At 49.3% G+C, this 15,596-nt stretch overlaps 1 protein-coding gene across 6 annotated transcripts in view; it reads right to left on the bottom strand.

The window, feature by feature from the left end:
• Positions 1-887: 887 nt before the first annotated feature.
• Positions 888-15,596, bottom strand: part of kmt2d (lysine (K)-specific methyltransferase 2D) — a 34,418-nt gene continuing 19,709 nt past the window's right edge. For 4 of the 6 annotated variants that reach the window (XM_023844478.2, XM_023844482.2, XM_023844483.2 and 1 more), the window contains exons 34-54: positions 15,326-15,459; positions 13,355-15,231; positions 13,129-13,252; positions 12,918-13,005; positions 12,469-12,535; positions 8,933-12,258; positions 8,683-8,829; positions 8,416-8,586; positions 8,141-8,288; positions 7,968-8,049; positions 7,690-7,868; positions 7,430-7,572; positions 7,210-7,342; positions 6,963-7,075; positions 5,632-6,856; positions 5,410-5,546; positions 5,188-5,318; positions 4,611-4,896; positions 4,107-4,180; positions 3,903-4,011; positions 888-3,782 (exon numbers count right to left, since the gene is read on the bottom strand). In XM_023844478.2, the coding sequence (XP_023700246.2) occupies positions 3,690-3,782; positions 3,903-4,011; positions 4,107-4,180; positions 4,611-4,896; positions 5,188-5,318; positions 5,410-5,546; positions 5,632-6,856; positions 6,963-7,075; positions 7,210-7,342; positions 7,430-7,572; positions 7,690-7,868; positions 7,968-8,049; positions 8,141-8,288; positions 8,416-8,586; positions 8,683-8,829; positions 8,933-12,258; positions 12,469-12,535; positions 12,918-13,005; positions 13,129-13,252; positions 13,355-15,231; positions 15,326-15,459 (8,787 nt within the window). In that variant the 3' untranslated portion in view covers positions 888-3,689. The remainder of the gene's footprint in view (positions 3,783-3,902; positions 4,012-4,106; positions 4,181-4,610; positions 4,897-5,187; positions 5,319-5,409; positions 5,547-5,631; positions 6,857-6,962; positions 7,076-7,209; positions 7,343-7,429; positions 7,573-7,689; positions 7,869-7,967; positions 8,050-8,140; positions 8,289-8,415; positions 8,587-8,682; positions 8,830-8,932; positions 12,259-12,468; positions 12,536-12,917; positions 13,006-13,128; positions 13,253-13,354; positions 15,232-15,325; positions 15,460-15,596) is intronic. The other 2 variants (XM_023844480.2, XM_023844484.2) reach the window with 1 other exon arrangement.

Here is a 15,596-nt window from a genome sequence, read left to right as displayed (position 1 = left end):
ATTTGAGCAGTTTGCTGCAAATTCAATTCATTATTAAAGTAGAAGAGTTTGACCAAGACCCCATACTGTCTGCAATGCTAGAAAAACAAAAGTAGAGATGTTCTGTCTGTCTACACCCTCTGTATTTTACCCCAAGGCTCAGTCCTCTGACCCATTTGCTACTGAATTTTGATGAATCTCTACTTGAATTACTCAATCCATTATGCTCCAGTAAGGTCCTCAGCAGGGAGACATGCAATGCAATTCAGCACAAACAGATCTCCAACATGAAAAACAACATTTTAGCTGTAAAAGTGCAAATCCAAAACATCTTTTGGAAATGGGACTCCAGCCCTGGAACTGTACTGCTCAAGTGACAGCCACTGAAGGAGGCAGACCTAGAGAGAAGCAGCCATCAACCTCTAAAAACCATAAGTCAGAAACTAGGATCACCAAGGATGTTTATCAGAGCAAAGCTATAACTTAGGAACGCTGGCAATTTTGAGAAATGGTCATTTTCAAATCACTGTAGTCTGCATAACATCCAGAAGGCCCTGAAAACTAGGACCTTATTACACTGAGGCTACGGCTTCTTGATCAACACACATTTACCAAAATCCCCAGATACCTCCCCCACAGAATATGTTGCTCTAGCCCAAATGCGACTCCTGACAACACAGCTGCAATAACTCTTGAGGTACAGCAGACTTCATGACGGCTATTGACTCATCCATTGTGACGACGGTTTATCACAAATGCATTGAAAAATAAGTGTAAGAAAGTTCAGTTCCTCTTTTGTTTGGGGGGGGGGGGGGGCGGCTTGAAACTATACAATCCAGAGCAAAATTTCCTTAGTGTTACTGTCAAAACAGGTTGTGATAAATAAAACCAATACAGAACAATACAGATATATTTAAATTTCAGTTTTATTTTTCTGAACGAAATAAAGCAGAAACAGTGAGAAATGGAAAGGGGGGAGCCGTATAGAAAGAGAAACATACAACTTCTGCTGTCAAAAATATATATACACAGTTCAAAATTATATCCATACAAAACATGCCACATACAATAGAAATTATAATCTTAAGTCATCTCCCCTAAATGAGCTGTGCTGTACAGAAGCATGTTCTTAAAAATTAGCTAATGCTTTAAAAAACCTTCAATATAATCATTTTTCATAAATTAAGTTTGCAGAGAATTTAAGATCCAAAATAAAACAGGTCAAAATAGTTCAGGCAAACGTGGGTTTTAGTATGCTCCGTCATACTTGCCCCCCTAAAGACAAACATTTAATAAAAATGAAAAGGAAAAAAAAAATAAAAAATCACAACTCCTGATTACATTTTTTGTGCAAAAGTCTAGCCCTCTAAAGTAGTATTTCACGAACACTGAGAAAACAGTTCATCCTCATCTACGCATAGGTGATGTCAGCGGCTAAAAATATGACGACAGGATGATTATCTAGTTTCACGCATGCTTTTCCAAAAGAAATGACAATGAGCATAACAGTGACACTGATGATGCCAATAGTGTTTGGGGTTTCAAATTTGAAATTTCCATTAAAATCTTTCATTGCTTCTCAACGTAACCACTCCAGAAGGTCAGATTTGGACAAACTAGTAGTAGCACGATTAGCAAATACGTGAACAATCGTCCAAAATTAAACTGCTGCGGCTTCGTTTCACCGTTTTTATTTTTGCGACAGGTGAATAGTTAAAAATGAAACTCGACCAAAACTTGGCAAACAGAACTCCTTTGCTACAGGGCTTGCCTTACACATGATCATTATTCAAGTCATTGCTGAAAACACATTCGATACTTCTGCAGTAGGCCAGCTTGCAAGCTTGCAGCAAAAAGTCTGAACACAAAGGGGTGGGAAATGCTAACAGAGGAGGAAAATTCATATACATAACGATAGTAAGTCTGCCATTATATATTTATATATATATAAACCTTTTAATAAACTGATATCCAGTGGTTGGTTTTTTAAAATCTATGATTATTTAACTATTATTGATTTTTAAGCGATCAAATTTTTTGCACCCCGTTTATATATATACAAAATTTGTACACTTTCGCATTTTTAACAGATGAGGTCATAGGTCAAGGAACGAGAGAGCGGGAAATCATACAGGGTTGCAAAGACACAATGCAGCTCCCTTTTCAAGATTAAAGTTATTTCTAAAAAGTAAAAATAAACTAATGCCCTTTTTATGCCCTTCGCTGCCTTGCTTCAAGCCTCCGACAGATAGTACCACCTGTAAACCCACTACACGCCGAATCTGCTGGCTGTAATAAGGCAGGGAAAGGCATACTACAGTAAGAATACGACAGGTGTGTGCAGATGTGCACTCCTACGTCATACAGGGGTGACAGCGGCATCCGAGTGCTGTGCGGAGTTTGAAAACAAAAGGGAAGCAAACACAGGAGGGATGCTGGAATTAACACAGGAAAAATTTTGTCAGAAGTAGTCACATCATCGTTCTGACATAGTTACTCGAATGCCGTAAAAATAAATGTAAAAAATATATTCTTCCTTCAATGAAGGTTTGGTAGCCACGCCAAAACACCAGTTACTAATCTGTGACTTCAAATAAAATCCATAATTATTCCATATATGTTTAAATCAGAATGTGGAGCCAGGTTTCCATGTCTAACACCAACCCACACCATCCACAGCTAAAGTTTGATTTTGTGCGTTTGCATGTAAAACATTAACACACACACACGCGCGCGCGCGCACGCACACACACACACACACACATGAGTATTTCACCCTATAAAATCCAGAAGCACTGGTGTTAAGATGAGAGTCTACTAATAGGCTTCAGACTTAAGTCCTAACTGCATAATCTCGTCCCAAACTGTACATGTAATCTGCATACATAATCTGTGACAAAGATATGGGATAGTTACTTTACGTCATATTATTGTAATCTAGATAGAGCAAACCTGCTGCTAAAATTTTCCCTGCATGTCCGAAAAAGCTTTTTCAACAAGAGCAACTCCCACAGTCCCATTCCTACACTAGCAGTACTATATTTTACAAAGCCACAACCTACATGCTCACTGAGGTAGAATGGGTCGCACTAACCCACCTTCAACTACACGACAAACACGTGCCATCTTCTGACACCAGACCCAGCATCAACAGTATTTGGAGAGAATCTTTCTTCTGTCTCCACCCACGATACACGGTTCTACTGAATAAGCCACCGCAGGATTGTCTTGTCAAAGTATAAACAGTTACTCCACACAAATGAGCGAACTTTGTATTCAGGTAATAGGTGCAACCTAATGCATCAGCCTGTTGCGGTTCTTGAAAATGGCTTTCTACGACTTTTTCGAAGAACCTTAAGAATCTACCTTGTATCAACCTAAGTTTGGAGCAGTCCGGACATGATTAAATAGGACTCGAGGAAAGGGAAAAAAAATAAAAAATGCTCGGTTTTGGCAGAGAACCGCTTGTTTTTTCTTGTTTTGTTCCCAAATCGACAGACTGTCCCATCATTCAAACTTTGGCTCCTGGTTATGAATGTAGAGTCAATTTCATTTTTGCTTTCATTTATGTATGAACAGGTTGCTTCTACTGTCCGTGACCTCAGTTAATAGGGGACTGGACCACGAAAAATCAACAGCCTTTGGCCCAAGCATATATGTTCTGGCCCCGAAACAGGAGCGCCTGGCGTCCTCTACCACCGTTCCTCCTGTCAGTTCATCCACTTGCGGCAGTTCCATGCTCCACAATGGCAGGGAATCTTGTGCTGATCATCTTCAAAGTCAAACTGGTAATCATAAGTCAGCTGGAGAAAAATGCAGAAGGGAGGGACATGATCATCACAGTTGAACATGGACCTCATCTGCAACTAACCTGCTGGATGCCATCACTTCAGAAAGAGGCGACAGTGCTTTGGATCTCTCACCTCTTCTCCCTTGGGGATCCTGCGGCTGGAGATGATGATGATCTTGTCTTCCTTGTCAAAGGTCACAACCTCAGCCACACAGTTGGGGGCGCAAGAGTGGTTGACGTAACTGAACAGAGAAGCAGATTTTAGACATAAAGAAAGGGAAAAAAAGAAAACATACCGTGGTAAAAAAATAAATAAAAACCAAGTCAGGTGACCCACCGGGCCGGACCGCCAGTCAGTGTGGCATCAATGACATGTTCATTGTTGATCCGAAACATGTAGATCCCACGATTCTGAAAGTACAGTCATTGCCTCAGCTTAATATTACGGAATGATAGTTATACTACAAAACAGGACAACACAAATGATTTTGTAAATACTTTCCTCAAAACTGAGCATAGTTGAACCAAGATATTTTGTCATGAGATAAAACCGAGCATAGAGTCAGAACTTAGTTTTGATAATATGCAGTTGCCGAGTTTTGCCTTTGTAGGGCCGTGTAGCAGATCTTGCATTACAAAAACACTTTTTACTGCCTACAGGGTTCCAACACCGAAAACTCATGATTTGCATGACTACACACAAGTGACAGGAGAAGTATGGGTCCCATACTGGGAGGCCCTACCACAAACTGACAACCACCACCAACTGGAATCAACAGGGATGCCAGCCATGTGTACAGCAATCCCCCTAGTAGTGGCTTCTTTCACTGCTACCACCCACCTGCTCCTCGTAGATCTTCTCTCTCCGGTTGGCCACCTCGTTGCGGATGATGGTGCCGATGTACTCGATGACCATGGTGTGCTTCTCCAGGTCTTTGGCGGCATACAGCCCCAGCCCCTGAATGCGCGAGCGGGCCAGGTACACATTGTTCTTCCACTCCGTCTTCAGCCGGCGATACTGCGAGGATTTGGAGTGGACAAACTGCTTGCTGTAGGGCGTGTTGATTTCGCCGGTGAAGGTGCTCTGGTAAGCCTTGGACATACTGGTGCTGTTTAAGGTGTGAGGCCTGGAAAAAAAGCCAGAAGTGGAAACACCGGGCATGCTGAAAGTTTCTGTAGCAGATAAAGGCTGTGCATTAATGAAAAGAGATATAAATGAATGGGGCAGGGACTTACAAAACAGAGTGGTTTAAAATGCAAAAAAAATCCTGGTAATGCAGGGGAAACGTATAAAGTAGAATTCATGAACAAAATATGTACAAACTGACACCAAATCCAACAGGAAAAAAAAAGATTTAGCTTAGAACCCCCTGGGAACCCCATGCACACAAACACGGCGTGGCTTTCAGCTCCCTCACCTCTTGCAGTGGGTTAAGCTCTTCGGCTCGGAACGGGCGCAGCCCGTGGGGTTGATCATGAGGGGAAGCTCCATCAGAGGGTGCCGGCCATATCGGAAGACGTAATTCTGGCAGCTCTCCACCCCGGGAAGCTGAGGGGGACGCGAATGAAGAACTAGCATCAGCAGGGCTCTCCGCAGCAGGGGCGCCGCGTTAAAGGATCCGGAAGGCGGGTGTACTCACAGACTCTGTGATGCGCAGCACGGCATGCAGCGTCAGGCCATACATCTCCTCACCCTTCACGTGCTCGGTGAAGAGTTTCAGCATGGAAGATTCTTGGCGCAGCTTAGCCACCTGCTCCACCACACGGCTCCAGATCCCTGGGCGGACAGAACCAGATTAGTCACATTTAAATATGGAGGGTCCAGTTAAGAGGCAGGCAGTAGAGATGCAAGTGGGCCGTACCATCAGGAGTGGTGTCCCGGAAGTGCAGATCCTCCTGCCCCTGCTCCAGCACCCGCACCTCGAAGAGCGGCCAGCCGTCGGCCTCACCGATGCGGCAGCGGTAGCGGCAGCGCCGGTTGGGCACGCGGGTGCTCCAGTAGATACGCGTGGCCTCGTAGCCCACGGGGAAGATGGCGGTGGGCGAGTGAAATGCGACCATCTGAGAAGGCAGCAGGTGACCCACAGAATGGAAGATGAGGCCACCAACTCGGAACATGTGGACACGGTCGCCGCGCTGCAGGATGCAGGCGATCTGCTTGACGTCGTCCCGCTCGATGTAGACGCGGCGGAAGACGGCGAAGTTGCTGAGCTCTTCTTCACTGGGGCCCTTGAGCTTGTGCTGCGTGCACAGCATGGTCTTGTCCTTGAAGAACATGCATCGTGCGCGAATGGCGCAGGCAAAGTGGTACACATTGGGGCAGCGCAGCCGGTTGCAGCTGTTGGTGGCGCCCGTCTTCTGGCAGCAGGTGCAGCGTGTGCGCAGCCCCCGGCGCAGTGCCACCTCCACATTCATGAGCGCCCCGCCCTGAGTCTCATACACCTCCGTGGACCACAGTGCACAGTTGAGGTGCACCCACAAGTCCACGTCAATGTTGAGGAGGCGCGCCGGCCCGTCGGTGGAGCCGTCACCCTCCTCGTGGCAGAAGCAGCATTTACGTCTGTCGCGGGGCAGTTTGTCAGGCCGCAGTGTGATGCGCAGGCGCTCCATGAGCTCGGACACCTCCCTGCTGCTCTCCCTGCGCGAGCCGCCCTTGCGGATGGTGATGACCAGCTGCAGCCGCTTCCAGCGCAGCCCCTTCCACTTCTTCTCCTTGGGCCGTGCCTCCTCGCACTCCTCCGGTGGCGGACGGCTGCGCTGCTTGCAAGTCTTTGAGGAAGAGTCGTGTATGGGAGAGGTGCCCACCTGCGGGGTCACAACCTCGGCTGGAAAAGAGAGCAGGGGCTGCATGATGGGGTCCTGCTCTGGCTCACTCTTGATGCTGACGGTCAAAGGGCTGGAGGCGAGTGGAAAGGCAGAGCGGACAGGGTCCTGCAGTCCAGGTGGAGGGGGTGGCGGCGGAGGAGGGGAGGGAGACGGTGGTGGAGAAGCCTCTACAGGGAAGATGGGTAAGTGGCGTACGTCTAAATCTGACACATTAGTCGCGTAACAGTGCTGAACTGGCTTGTCTCCTTGTTCTTCATTCTCCTAGGAAAAAAAAAAACAGATCTTTAGATACCCAAATAACTCAATAAGAACCTAATCCACACCAGGATGGAAATCACAGCCATGCAATCAAACCAAGGACAAAAACCTGTTTAATAAGAGACAGGATGTCCACTGGCTTCTTCAGAGTACAGCCAGGCAGAGAGACGTCAAACTGCTTCAGCCAGTCGGCACTTTCTGCATTTTGGCATGGAGTCTCAGCTAGAAAAGGTTTCACAAAAAGAATCTATTTGAAAAAAATCAAATCCTTCTTCTGCTCCTCATTTACATGGTATTTAGATTTACTATTAATGCTTTAGTATAAAAAAATAAATAAATAAAAGCGGTAAGGCTACCAGTGGCTGTTGCGTCGGGGGTGCAGTCTTGCTCTCCACTCCCTTCCCGACCTGGACTCTGTGGAAAGGCCACGGATACAGGCATCCGCATTTGTAGGAGCTGGGCCACAGCCACCATCACTGTGTTCAGATTCTACGTGGAGGAGAGGTGGTCAGACAGCACAGTCCACAGGGAAGGAGACCGGCAAAGGAGAGCAGTAAGACAGTGGGACGCAGTCACCTTTGCTGCAGCAGCAGACAGGGTGAAGGTGACGGACACCTCGCTGCCTTTGGCTTTGCCCCAGGGAGCAGTTCCGGATATGACCTTCCCTCCCTGGTCCAGGGATACACCGAGTCCTTGCAGAGGTTTATTCTCAGGAAAAACTAAGACCGTAAGGAAAAGGGATGGTAAAAAAAAAATAAAAAATTCATTTCTGACAGATGGATGTTGCCAATAAGGAGTGATGGGAGAAACAGCACGTCTACAGCTGCTGTCCCCACCTGGGATTGAGGTCTGGGGGATGAGCGGGATGATGGGGGAGATGCCCCTCTCATCCTCCTCCAGTTTGGGCTCCCTCAGAAGGGGAAAGCGTTGGGCTTCATCCCCCAGGACGCTCTCGGGGGAGGAGGGGGGCACGATGCTTTCTGAAGCGTCGCTGTCCTCATCACTCTCCATCCTTCTTAAATACACAGATGAGAAATTGAATGACAGCGCGTTGCTGAATGGCGTCCCGAGCCACCGAGGACATGGCAGAGCAGGGTGCGAGTTTCTCACGAACCTGATGTCCTCGTTCTGGTTGTGCGGGGGTGTGGGTAGGGCGGCCAGCAGGTCCACCCCCTTCACCTCCTCAGCCGCAGGGCCTGGAGGCAAATGAGAGATCAGTGTCCACCAACACATTGAGCCTGGGCATGTTTCTACATTAACTTTGGGTCTGAAACACCCAGCTCTTACGGAGGTTCTCCTCAGGGCCTTCAGCATCCTTCTGGGACACTGACAGTTCTTCCACAGCAGTGACCCCATTCAGCATTTTGTGCTGCACAGAGGGGGGTGGAGTGGGGGGCAGTGAGGACGGCGGTGTCGGTGGGTTACTCAGGTTGTTCTGCGGTGATAAGCAGCAAAAAATGTTTCAGGCAAAACAAATGCTCTTGTTAAATTTACTTACACAAATCCTTGTTCATCAACCCTTTACACAAATGCTGCATGAGGAACAATGCATCATATCGTACCTTTGCAAGCAGCTGAGAGTAATAGTCTGGGATATTATCCAGGACTGCATTTCCAAAGGAGCCCTTCAGCTGCGCCTTGCCACTCGCTGGGCCGCTGCCAAAAGGCGCAAACAGACCCAGGCTGGCAGTGATGGAGGGCTCCATCAGAGGCAGGAGGGACTTCAGAGACTCCTGCAGATACAACAAAACATCACGATGCTGATAGACACTCCACTCAGGACGGAGAACAGAAGCACGCAGCACGGTGACAGGCACACGCTGGTTTACCTGCTTCAGCTGCTTCATTAGGGCTTCTGCATTTCTCCCCACGTCCTCCTTTTTAGTCTTTTTTCGAGAGTTTGGTACTCGCTCACCAGTCTTGGCAGTTCGCTTTACCTTCGGTGCAGGAGCCTTCTTGGAGATGGACTGCAGATCCTATTGGAATATAGGAGGAACATAAATGTGATTGATGAGAGTCCTTGGGGAAAAAAGGAAAGAAAAAAAAAAAAAGAAACTGGTGAAGACCAAAGTCCCTCACCTCCATGCTGCGGGGAGTCCCTTGCAGTTTCTGCTCCAGCATAGCTAGTTTACTGTTAATGTGCCCGTTCATCTCATTGGCAGTGTCATCCGAGGGCCTCTGAGCCACAAGCTGCGGGTTTTTTGTTCGAAGGAGCTTCTGCAGCAGCTGCTGCCCGGTCTCAGTCCGCGGGACATGGGGTCCTGAGGGCATCGCAGGGTTCTCTGGACTGACTGCATTAAGGCCTGTCAGACCTCTAGAAGCCAGAGTTTCCACATTCGCCTCTCGCTTTATGCCTCTGGTGTTGGCTTCGTCTCCTACCCGTGTATCACACTGCATCTCTCGAGGCTCTTGTTTGATGTTCTCCAGAGTCATCTGGCATAGAGACTCTCCACTTCGGGCGTGGGCTTGCTGAGGCAGCTGGTTCAGCGGTGATGCGTGCTGTGGATTCTCTCCAGACTGGCAAGCGGGGCCATTAACTTGGATAAGCGATGTCCCATTGTTTGATAATTTCTCTGAGGTCTGAGGGTCAGGCTTCAGACCTGCTGAATCATTAGACCCACTAGCCCCACTCAAGGGTGAGTCTTTGGGCTCTGCTGCCTGACTGAAAGGCCTCGTGCCAGATGCCTGGGAATATTTTTTGGGAGAGGCAACATGGGCTGGCACTGGAGGTCTACCCATGTCTGGTTTGCTGTTGGAAGCTGTGCTCAAATTAGATTCTTGTTTTTGGACAGCAGACAGCAGGCTCAGGTCTGGGGAGGCAGAATGCTTTACGCCTGCTGGAGAGCCAACAGTAGCAGGACAGGCCTGAAACGGACTCGAGGCTAGTGGTTTGGAAGCCAGCCGGCATGGCAGTGCCTGTGTTGGAGATGGCTGATGTATACCGATGGGGTGGACTTGGGAATGTGGCTGCACAGAAGGATCTCCAGGTGAGTTTTGTTTTAGAGCCTGATGAGGTGACATGGCCATCTGAGGACCTACGTGGCCCTGACCCATCAAACTGAGTGGCACAGGTGTTTGGCACCTTGCCACTTGCTGCTGCAATATTGATTGTTGTTGGGAAACAAAACCGTGCTGGTGTGAGGGGCCATGTTGTGGGGATGGATTCATTTGACGCTGTTTCTGTGACTCGATCATCATATTGGGCAGTGGAGGCTGCTGTGGCGAGCCGAAGGTGCCTCGTTGCAGCTGAGGCGATATTCCTGGGAACTGATCCATCATTACCGGTTGCCGGGGTGAACCCAGAGTCCCTTGCTGTCCCAGCGATCCATGTGGAAGTTGATGCGTTGGGAGTTGTTGGGCTCGGTCCTGCTGGCCCTGAAGGTGGGCTGGACCCATGGGTTGCCCTTGGTTTGTAGACATCCTCAGCATCTGGTTGTGCTGGAGTTGTCGCTGGGCAATCATGGCTTTGATTTGCTGTGGGGGGAGGTGACGTAGCTGGGGGTTTTGCGCAATTAAAGCCTGAAGATTCACAGTTGGCCGAGGCTGTGCGAGGGGCATTCCAGGTCTCGGACCCATTAGTCCACGCGGGCCCCTTATCATACCCATCTGATTCATTGCTTGTTTCTGCTGCTGGGCCAGAAGAACTTGTTGCTGGCTAGGATGGGACAGAACATTTTTCTGGGCCTGATCAGATTGACTCATGCCTTGCAGCTGCCCCATCACTTCATGTTGTTGCCCCATTACTTCTCGAGGTTGTTGGCTAATTAACGATTCCTGCTGCTGGCTCATGTAACACATTGACTGTCCTTCCTGCTTCACTGTGACCAACTTCTCTTCAACAGAGCTTTGCCTCTGCAGTGGAAGCTGCTGCTGCACTTGGGAAGACATGGCTGCTTGCACATTGCTTAAATAGCTCTGCTGTTGCTCAGCTCCAGACAATGGAGAGGCGATTGCTATCTGCTGTGCTTGCTGCTGCTGAGCCATAAAGACATGGGTCTGCTGATGCTGCGACACTGCAGTCCCATGCTGCTCCCCAGCAGGTCCTGCATGCTGCATGGGTATAGGAGTGGGGGCACCCTGTTGCTGTGAGGGTGTTCTTGGACTGAGTATCATACCTTGTTTGGAACCCGAGGTTTGGACTTCCTGGGGATGCTGCAATGCATCAACGGGGCCTTGTAGCTGTGAGCCATCCCTAGAGTGGTGAGACTGAGGGGTGGGTCCCCCAAGCTGTTGGGGATCTGCTGGGGACCTGCCCACTTGAGGCAGAGCAGGCTGAGGATGGCTTCCCAACTCTGGCTGTGGATTATTTTGATTTAAAAAGCCTTGTGGCAACTGGCGATGTTGGACTGGTTGCTGCTGTAACTGATTCTTAACAGCAGTTGGTTGCTGCTGGGAAAGGACCATCTGCTGCTGTGGTGTGAGAGGAGCTTGCGGCCCTCTGAAAACCTGCTGCTGGGGATCCACTGCTCCTTGCTGGCCAATCAGAACCTGTGGACTCTGCTTGTGTTGCAAAGGTGCCTGGCTTCCCATTACTGTCTGCTGCCCTCCCAACATGTTCGACTGTGTGTGTCCCATGGCCTGGTCCATAATCATGCCTTGTGGGGCCTGCATTTGGCCTGGCTGACCTTGCTGGTTACCCATCATCCCAGGTTGTATAGCTGGCTGCTGCTGGGCCAGATGACTACCCATCATGCCTTGCGGTGGTTGTCCAACTAAACCCCCCTGCTGCTGACTCAACATTCCTGGCTGCTGAGGCAGTATGGGCTGTTGTGCCATCATTCCTTGCTGCTGTTGCAATTTCTGGACCATCTGCACTCTGTGATGCTGCAGCTGCCTTGCATCTGGCACGTGAGCACCAGAACCTTGGGGGAAGAAACCTGAAGAGGGCCCAGGTGGGGAACCCATAGGGAAAGCCTGACCTGGAGTTCTCACTGGCATGCATATAGACTGCTGGCCCATCATGGGAGCCCCCTGCTGGCCCATCATGGGAGCCCCCTGCTGGCCCATCATCATCTGTGCAGGAAGCTTGGAAAGCATACGGGGACCTTGTGTCGTTGGACTTGGGGCCAGTACTGCAGGGCCCGGTTGATGCTGATGCTGCTGCTGATGCTGCTGCTGTTTGCTGCGATATTCCGCCATCAGATTGGTATGCTCCTTCTGTTGCTTGCGAACCTGATCCAGCTGCTTCTGTATTTTGCTCTGCTGCTCAGTAACCAGTTTCAGCTTCTCAGCATCGGCCTCAGCAAACTCCCGGCCAGCCTTCTTGGCCGTGCGCTGCTTGGCACAGAGCGCCTTACGGGACTTGCGGTGCACGCCAATCTGCTCCTCCAAGAATTTGAGCTGCATCTGCAGGAGCTGTTGGGTATGCAGCAGCCATTCTTCATAATGGTGCTGCTCTGTGTCATCTAAATGCATGGCAGACAAAGACAATTTTAAGACGGGAAATGGAACAGCACAGAGTCACTGTCACAGAACAAGAAAGACCGAGTATTTTACAATATAACGAATTTAGCACTGTATAAGTACTCTAACACCAGGGGATTCCAGCTGCTTCAGATGTAAAGAAACAAAATGAAAAAGAAATTCACAGGTAAACAAAACTGAAGAAAGCTTACTGATAATCCCCTGAACAAACTGAGGCGGGTTGGGTCTACACTGCATTGGGTCACTGCTCTCCCCTTCCTGTGGAAGAAAATTTATCCATATTTTAAAATGTATCACAGAATATTACAATTAGAATTAGGTGATCAGGGATCATTGTTGACACACCACAGCACACAACGAAATGTGACCTCTGCATTTAACCCATATGTGACATCGTGACATAGCAGGGGGCAGCTAATTCAGCACCCAGGGAAAAGTGCTTGGGGGCGGTACCTTGCTCAGGGCACCTCAGTGGTGCCTTGCTGGTCGGGGTTTCGAACCAGCAATCCTTCAAATATATTAGAAATATTTTCCAGGTTCTGATTATCCAGTCACGTCACTTGAAATCACCACCCGTTCTTTAGCAAACAATGATGTCTTTATTGGACATGCATTTGTGTAGAGAACTGAAAGTGCTCACATTTGCCAGTCCTGTGTGCATCCTGCCTTGGGTATCAGTAGCACTTGGTCCCGTGCCAAGCTTCTGAGCCAACCGGGAAACCTGCTGCCTAGTATAAGAATATGAGCAAAGAAATGAGACTGCTTAGCCAGTAACAACACGCAAAACCTTCAGCAGAGAAGTGCCCCTTCACAATAGAGGACATACAAGAACACGCCTCAGATCTGAATACCTGTTGATGCCAGGTGGCACGCCAATGTTGCCCTGAGCCATCACTCTCTTTATGCCCTTCAGAGCCACCATTTTTGCCTTGGCAATAGGGTCCATAATATCATCAGCTGCAAACTTCTCAATATCTATAACACAGCACCGTACAAAACAGTGATTCTTTAGTACACAAGGTTAAGATACATCAAACAAAGGTTTTATTTTGAGCAAAACGATATCACATCCATCACCTTTGTCTTCATAGAAGTTGTCCGGCACTTGTGGCTGTTTCGTCACTGGCTGCTGTGGCTGTGGTGGATTGGTTGCTCTTAGGATTCCTCCGGATTGCCCAGCTCTGACCATGGCCTGCTGCTGAGCCATAGCCATGTGGGACTGTGCGGTCATCTGAGTTCCCAGCATCCTTTGCTGCTGTTGCTGCTGAGGAGACAGCATGTGTGGTGGCCTGGGCACCATCCCCGCCTGACCCATGAGCCCTTGTGGAGGTGGGCAATGGTGCTGAGAGAGGAGCCCCTGGTTTGCATCCGGAGGAGGAAGGCTATGGATATGCGTATTCATCCCTGCCTGCTGGAAAGAACTGAGCTGCTGTTGCTTTTGAAGCTCTTTCTTCTCATGCTCGAGCAGGTCTTGGATCAACAGGGGGAGTTCACTCTCCTCCAGAGAGCTTTCCACTTTCAGATCAACAGAAGGAGAGTGCTGACCACTGCCACCTGGCAGCCCAATAGGGTCTTCATCCAGGTCAGTATTTGCGGGAGCTGATGGGAAAGACAGATGGTCAGGAAGAGAATATGGAATTCCTCCTATCCTAACAGAGCTCAGAGAAGCAGAGTTGGTGGATTGAGTGTTGGGAGGCTTGGTGGTCGTCGTGGTTTCAGGAAGAAGCACAGAGGCTGCTTCTCCCACCCCTGATGGTCCTGGTTGTCGTGCCTCTGCCTCGGCTGGACGGGAGCATGTTGGGGTTTGAGTGCAAGTCAGCCCAGAACCCAAAACGGCATCTTCAAGTTTAATTACAGGTTCCCCAGATGGGCCCGAACGCACAGATAGACAAGAGGAGGGGGCGGATGGCCCAGAATTTGATGGAGCCGCTGAACCAGAGGACGTGGAAGCGGTATGAGAATCCTTCTCTTCAACCTTGATGTTTGGAGCAGCAGTGGAAGAAGGTCCTGGGACCTCACTCTCTGCTTCTACTAGGGTTAACTGATCAGAAAATACATCCTTAGGGTCACCCTGGTCAAGTTCTGGGTCTGTATAAGCCAGAATGTCAAACTCATCACACTTCAGCAGGTCATCCAAGTGTGGGTCTGCAGTCTCCAAGTTGTCCAAGTTGCCTAAATCATCATCCCCCTTATCAGGATCCAGATCTAATGGGGGAAGGTCATCTTCTTCATCTCCTGCCCCTGTCAGCTCTTTGGGAACAAAGGGATCTTCCAAGTCTGGTTCTGCAAGGTCAAGGGTGCATGCCCTAGCTGGAATGTCTACAGGGGCAGCCTTTGGTTGCCCTAAAGGAATTGTCTGTCGAACTGGTAGGTGGGTTCCAGGCTGGGTCTCAGGGTTGGAATTTTGAGGTGGCAGCAAAGCTTGAGGTGCGATTTTCTGGGCTGGTACAAAAGCCAGGTTATCTTGCTGCATTCCTAGCCTGGGGTCCTGGGTACCTTCTGTTAGGGAAGACAGGGTAGGGGGCAACGTCTGAGGCTGGTGAGATGGGGTGGGCAGAGACAGGGAACGCTGCATGAAAGGGGCACCCATGTCTTGCTGCGGCATGTAAACACGCGGCCGAGGTTGTGGTCCTCGTGGTAAGAACTGTGACCCCACAGGCATCCTCTGAGAGTTATGCCTCAGCTCTATGAACTGTAGCGGTGCTCTTGGTATACAATTTGGAAGGTTCTCCCCTCCCTGGCCTGGTCCTGGGGCATGAGAGGTGCCAAGTGCCTGCATTCCTGCTGGTAGGTTGAGGGGATGGTTTACAGGAGCACCAGGATGATGTCTGGATCCCTCAGCTTCCACACTGGGTGGTGGGGGGAACCTCCGGAGAGCAGTGGCCTGCCTCTGCCACTGAGGATGGAGAGGAAGGCGAGGATACAGACCCTGTGGATTGCTTGGCCCTGGAGGTCTTCAAAAACAGAGAAATGGATCAAAGTCTCTCTCAAACACTGGTTTACAATATCAGTTTAATCTAAGTAAAATTACTAATGTTGCCTTTGTACCTGAATGTTGTGGGATCCACCACTGCAGGTGTCCCAGTAGGTGGTGGACAGTTTAACTTGTTATCCACAGAGCCGATTGTAGGAGGGACAGTTCTCGTCAGCGGAACGGCACCTGGGGCAGCACCAAGCCTGTCCTGGAGGGACAAAGGCACCGTAATCCTTGACAACCATGCAATCGAACCACCAATCTGGGAATTCCGAACTTCATTTTCAGTCATTTAAAAAAACCAACAAAACTTAAGTCTCGGTGCCATTACAGGTAGAGTTTGTG

The sequence above is a fragment of the Paramormyrops kingsleyae genome, chromosome 6 (assembly GCF_048594095.1).
Source record: "Paramormyrops kingsleyae isolate MSU_618 chromosome 6, PKINGS_0.4, whole genome shotgun sequence".
Classification (NCBI taxonomy): domain Eukaryota; kingdom Metazoa; phylum Chordata; class Actinopteri; order Osteoglossiformes; family Mormyridae; genus Paramormyrops; species Paramormyrops kingsleyae.
This window is presented reverse-complemented; position numbering and strand designations above follow the sequence as displayed.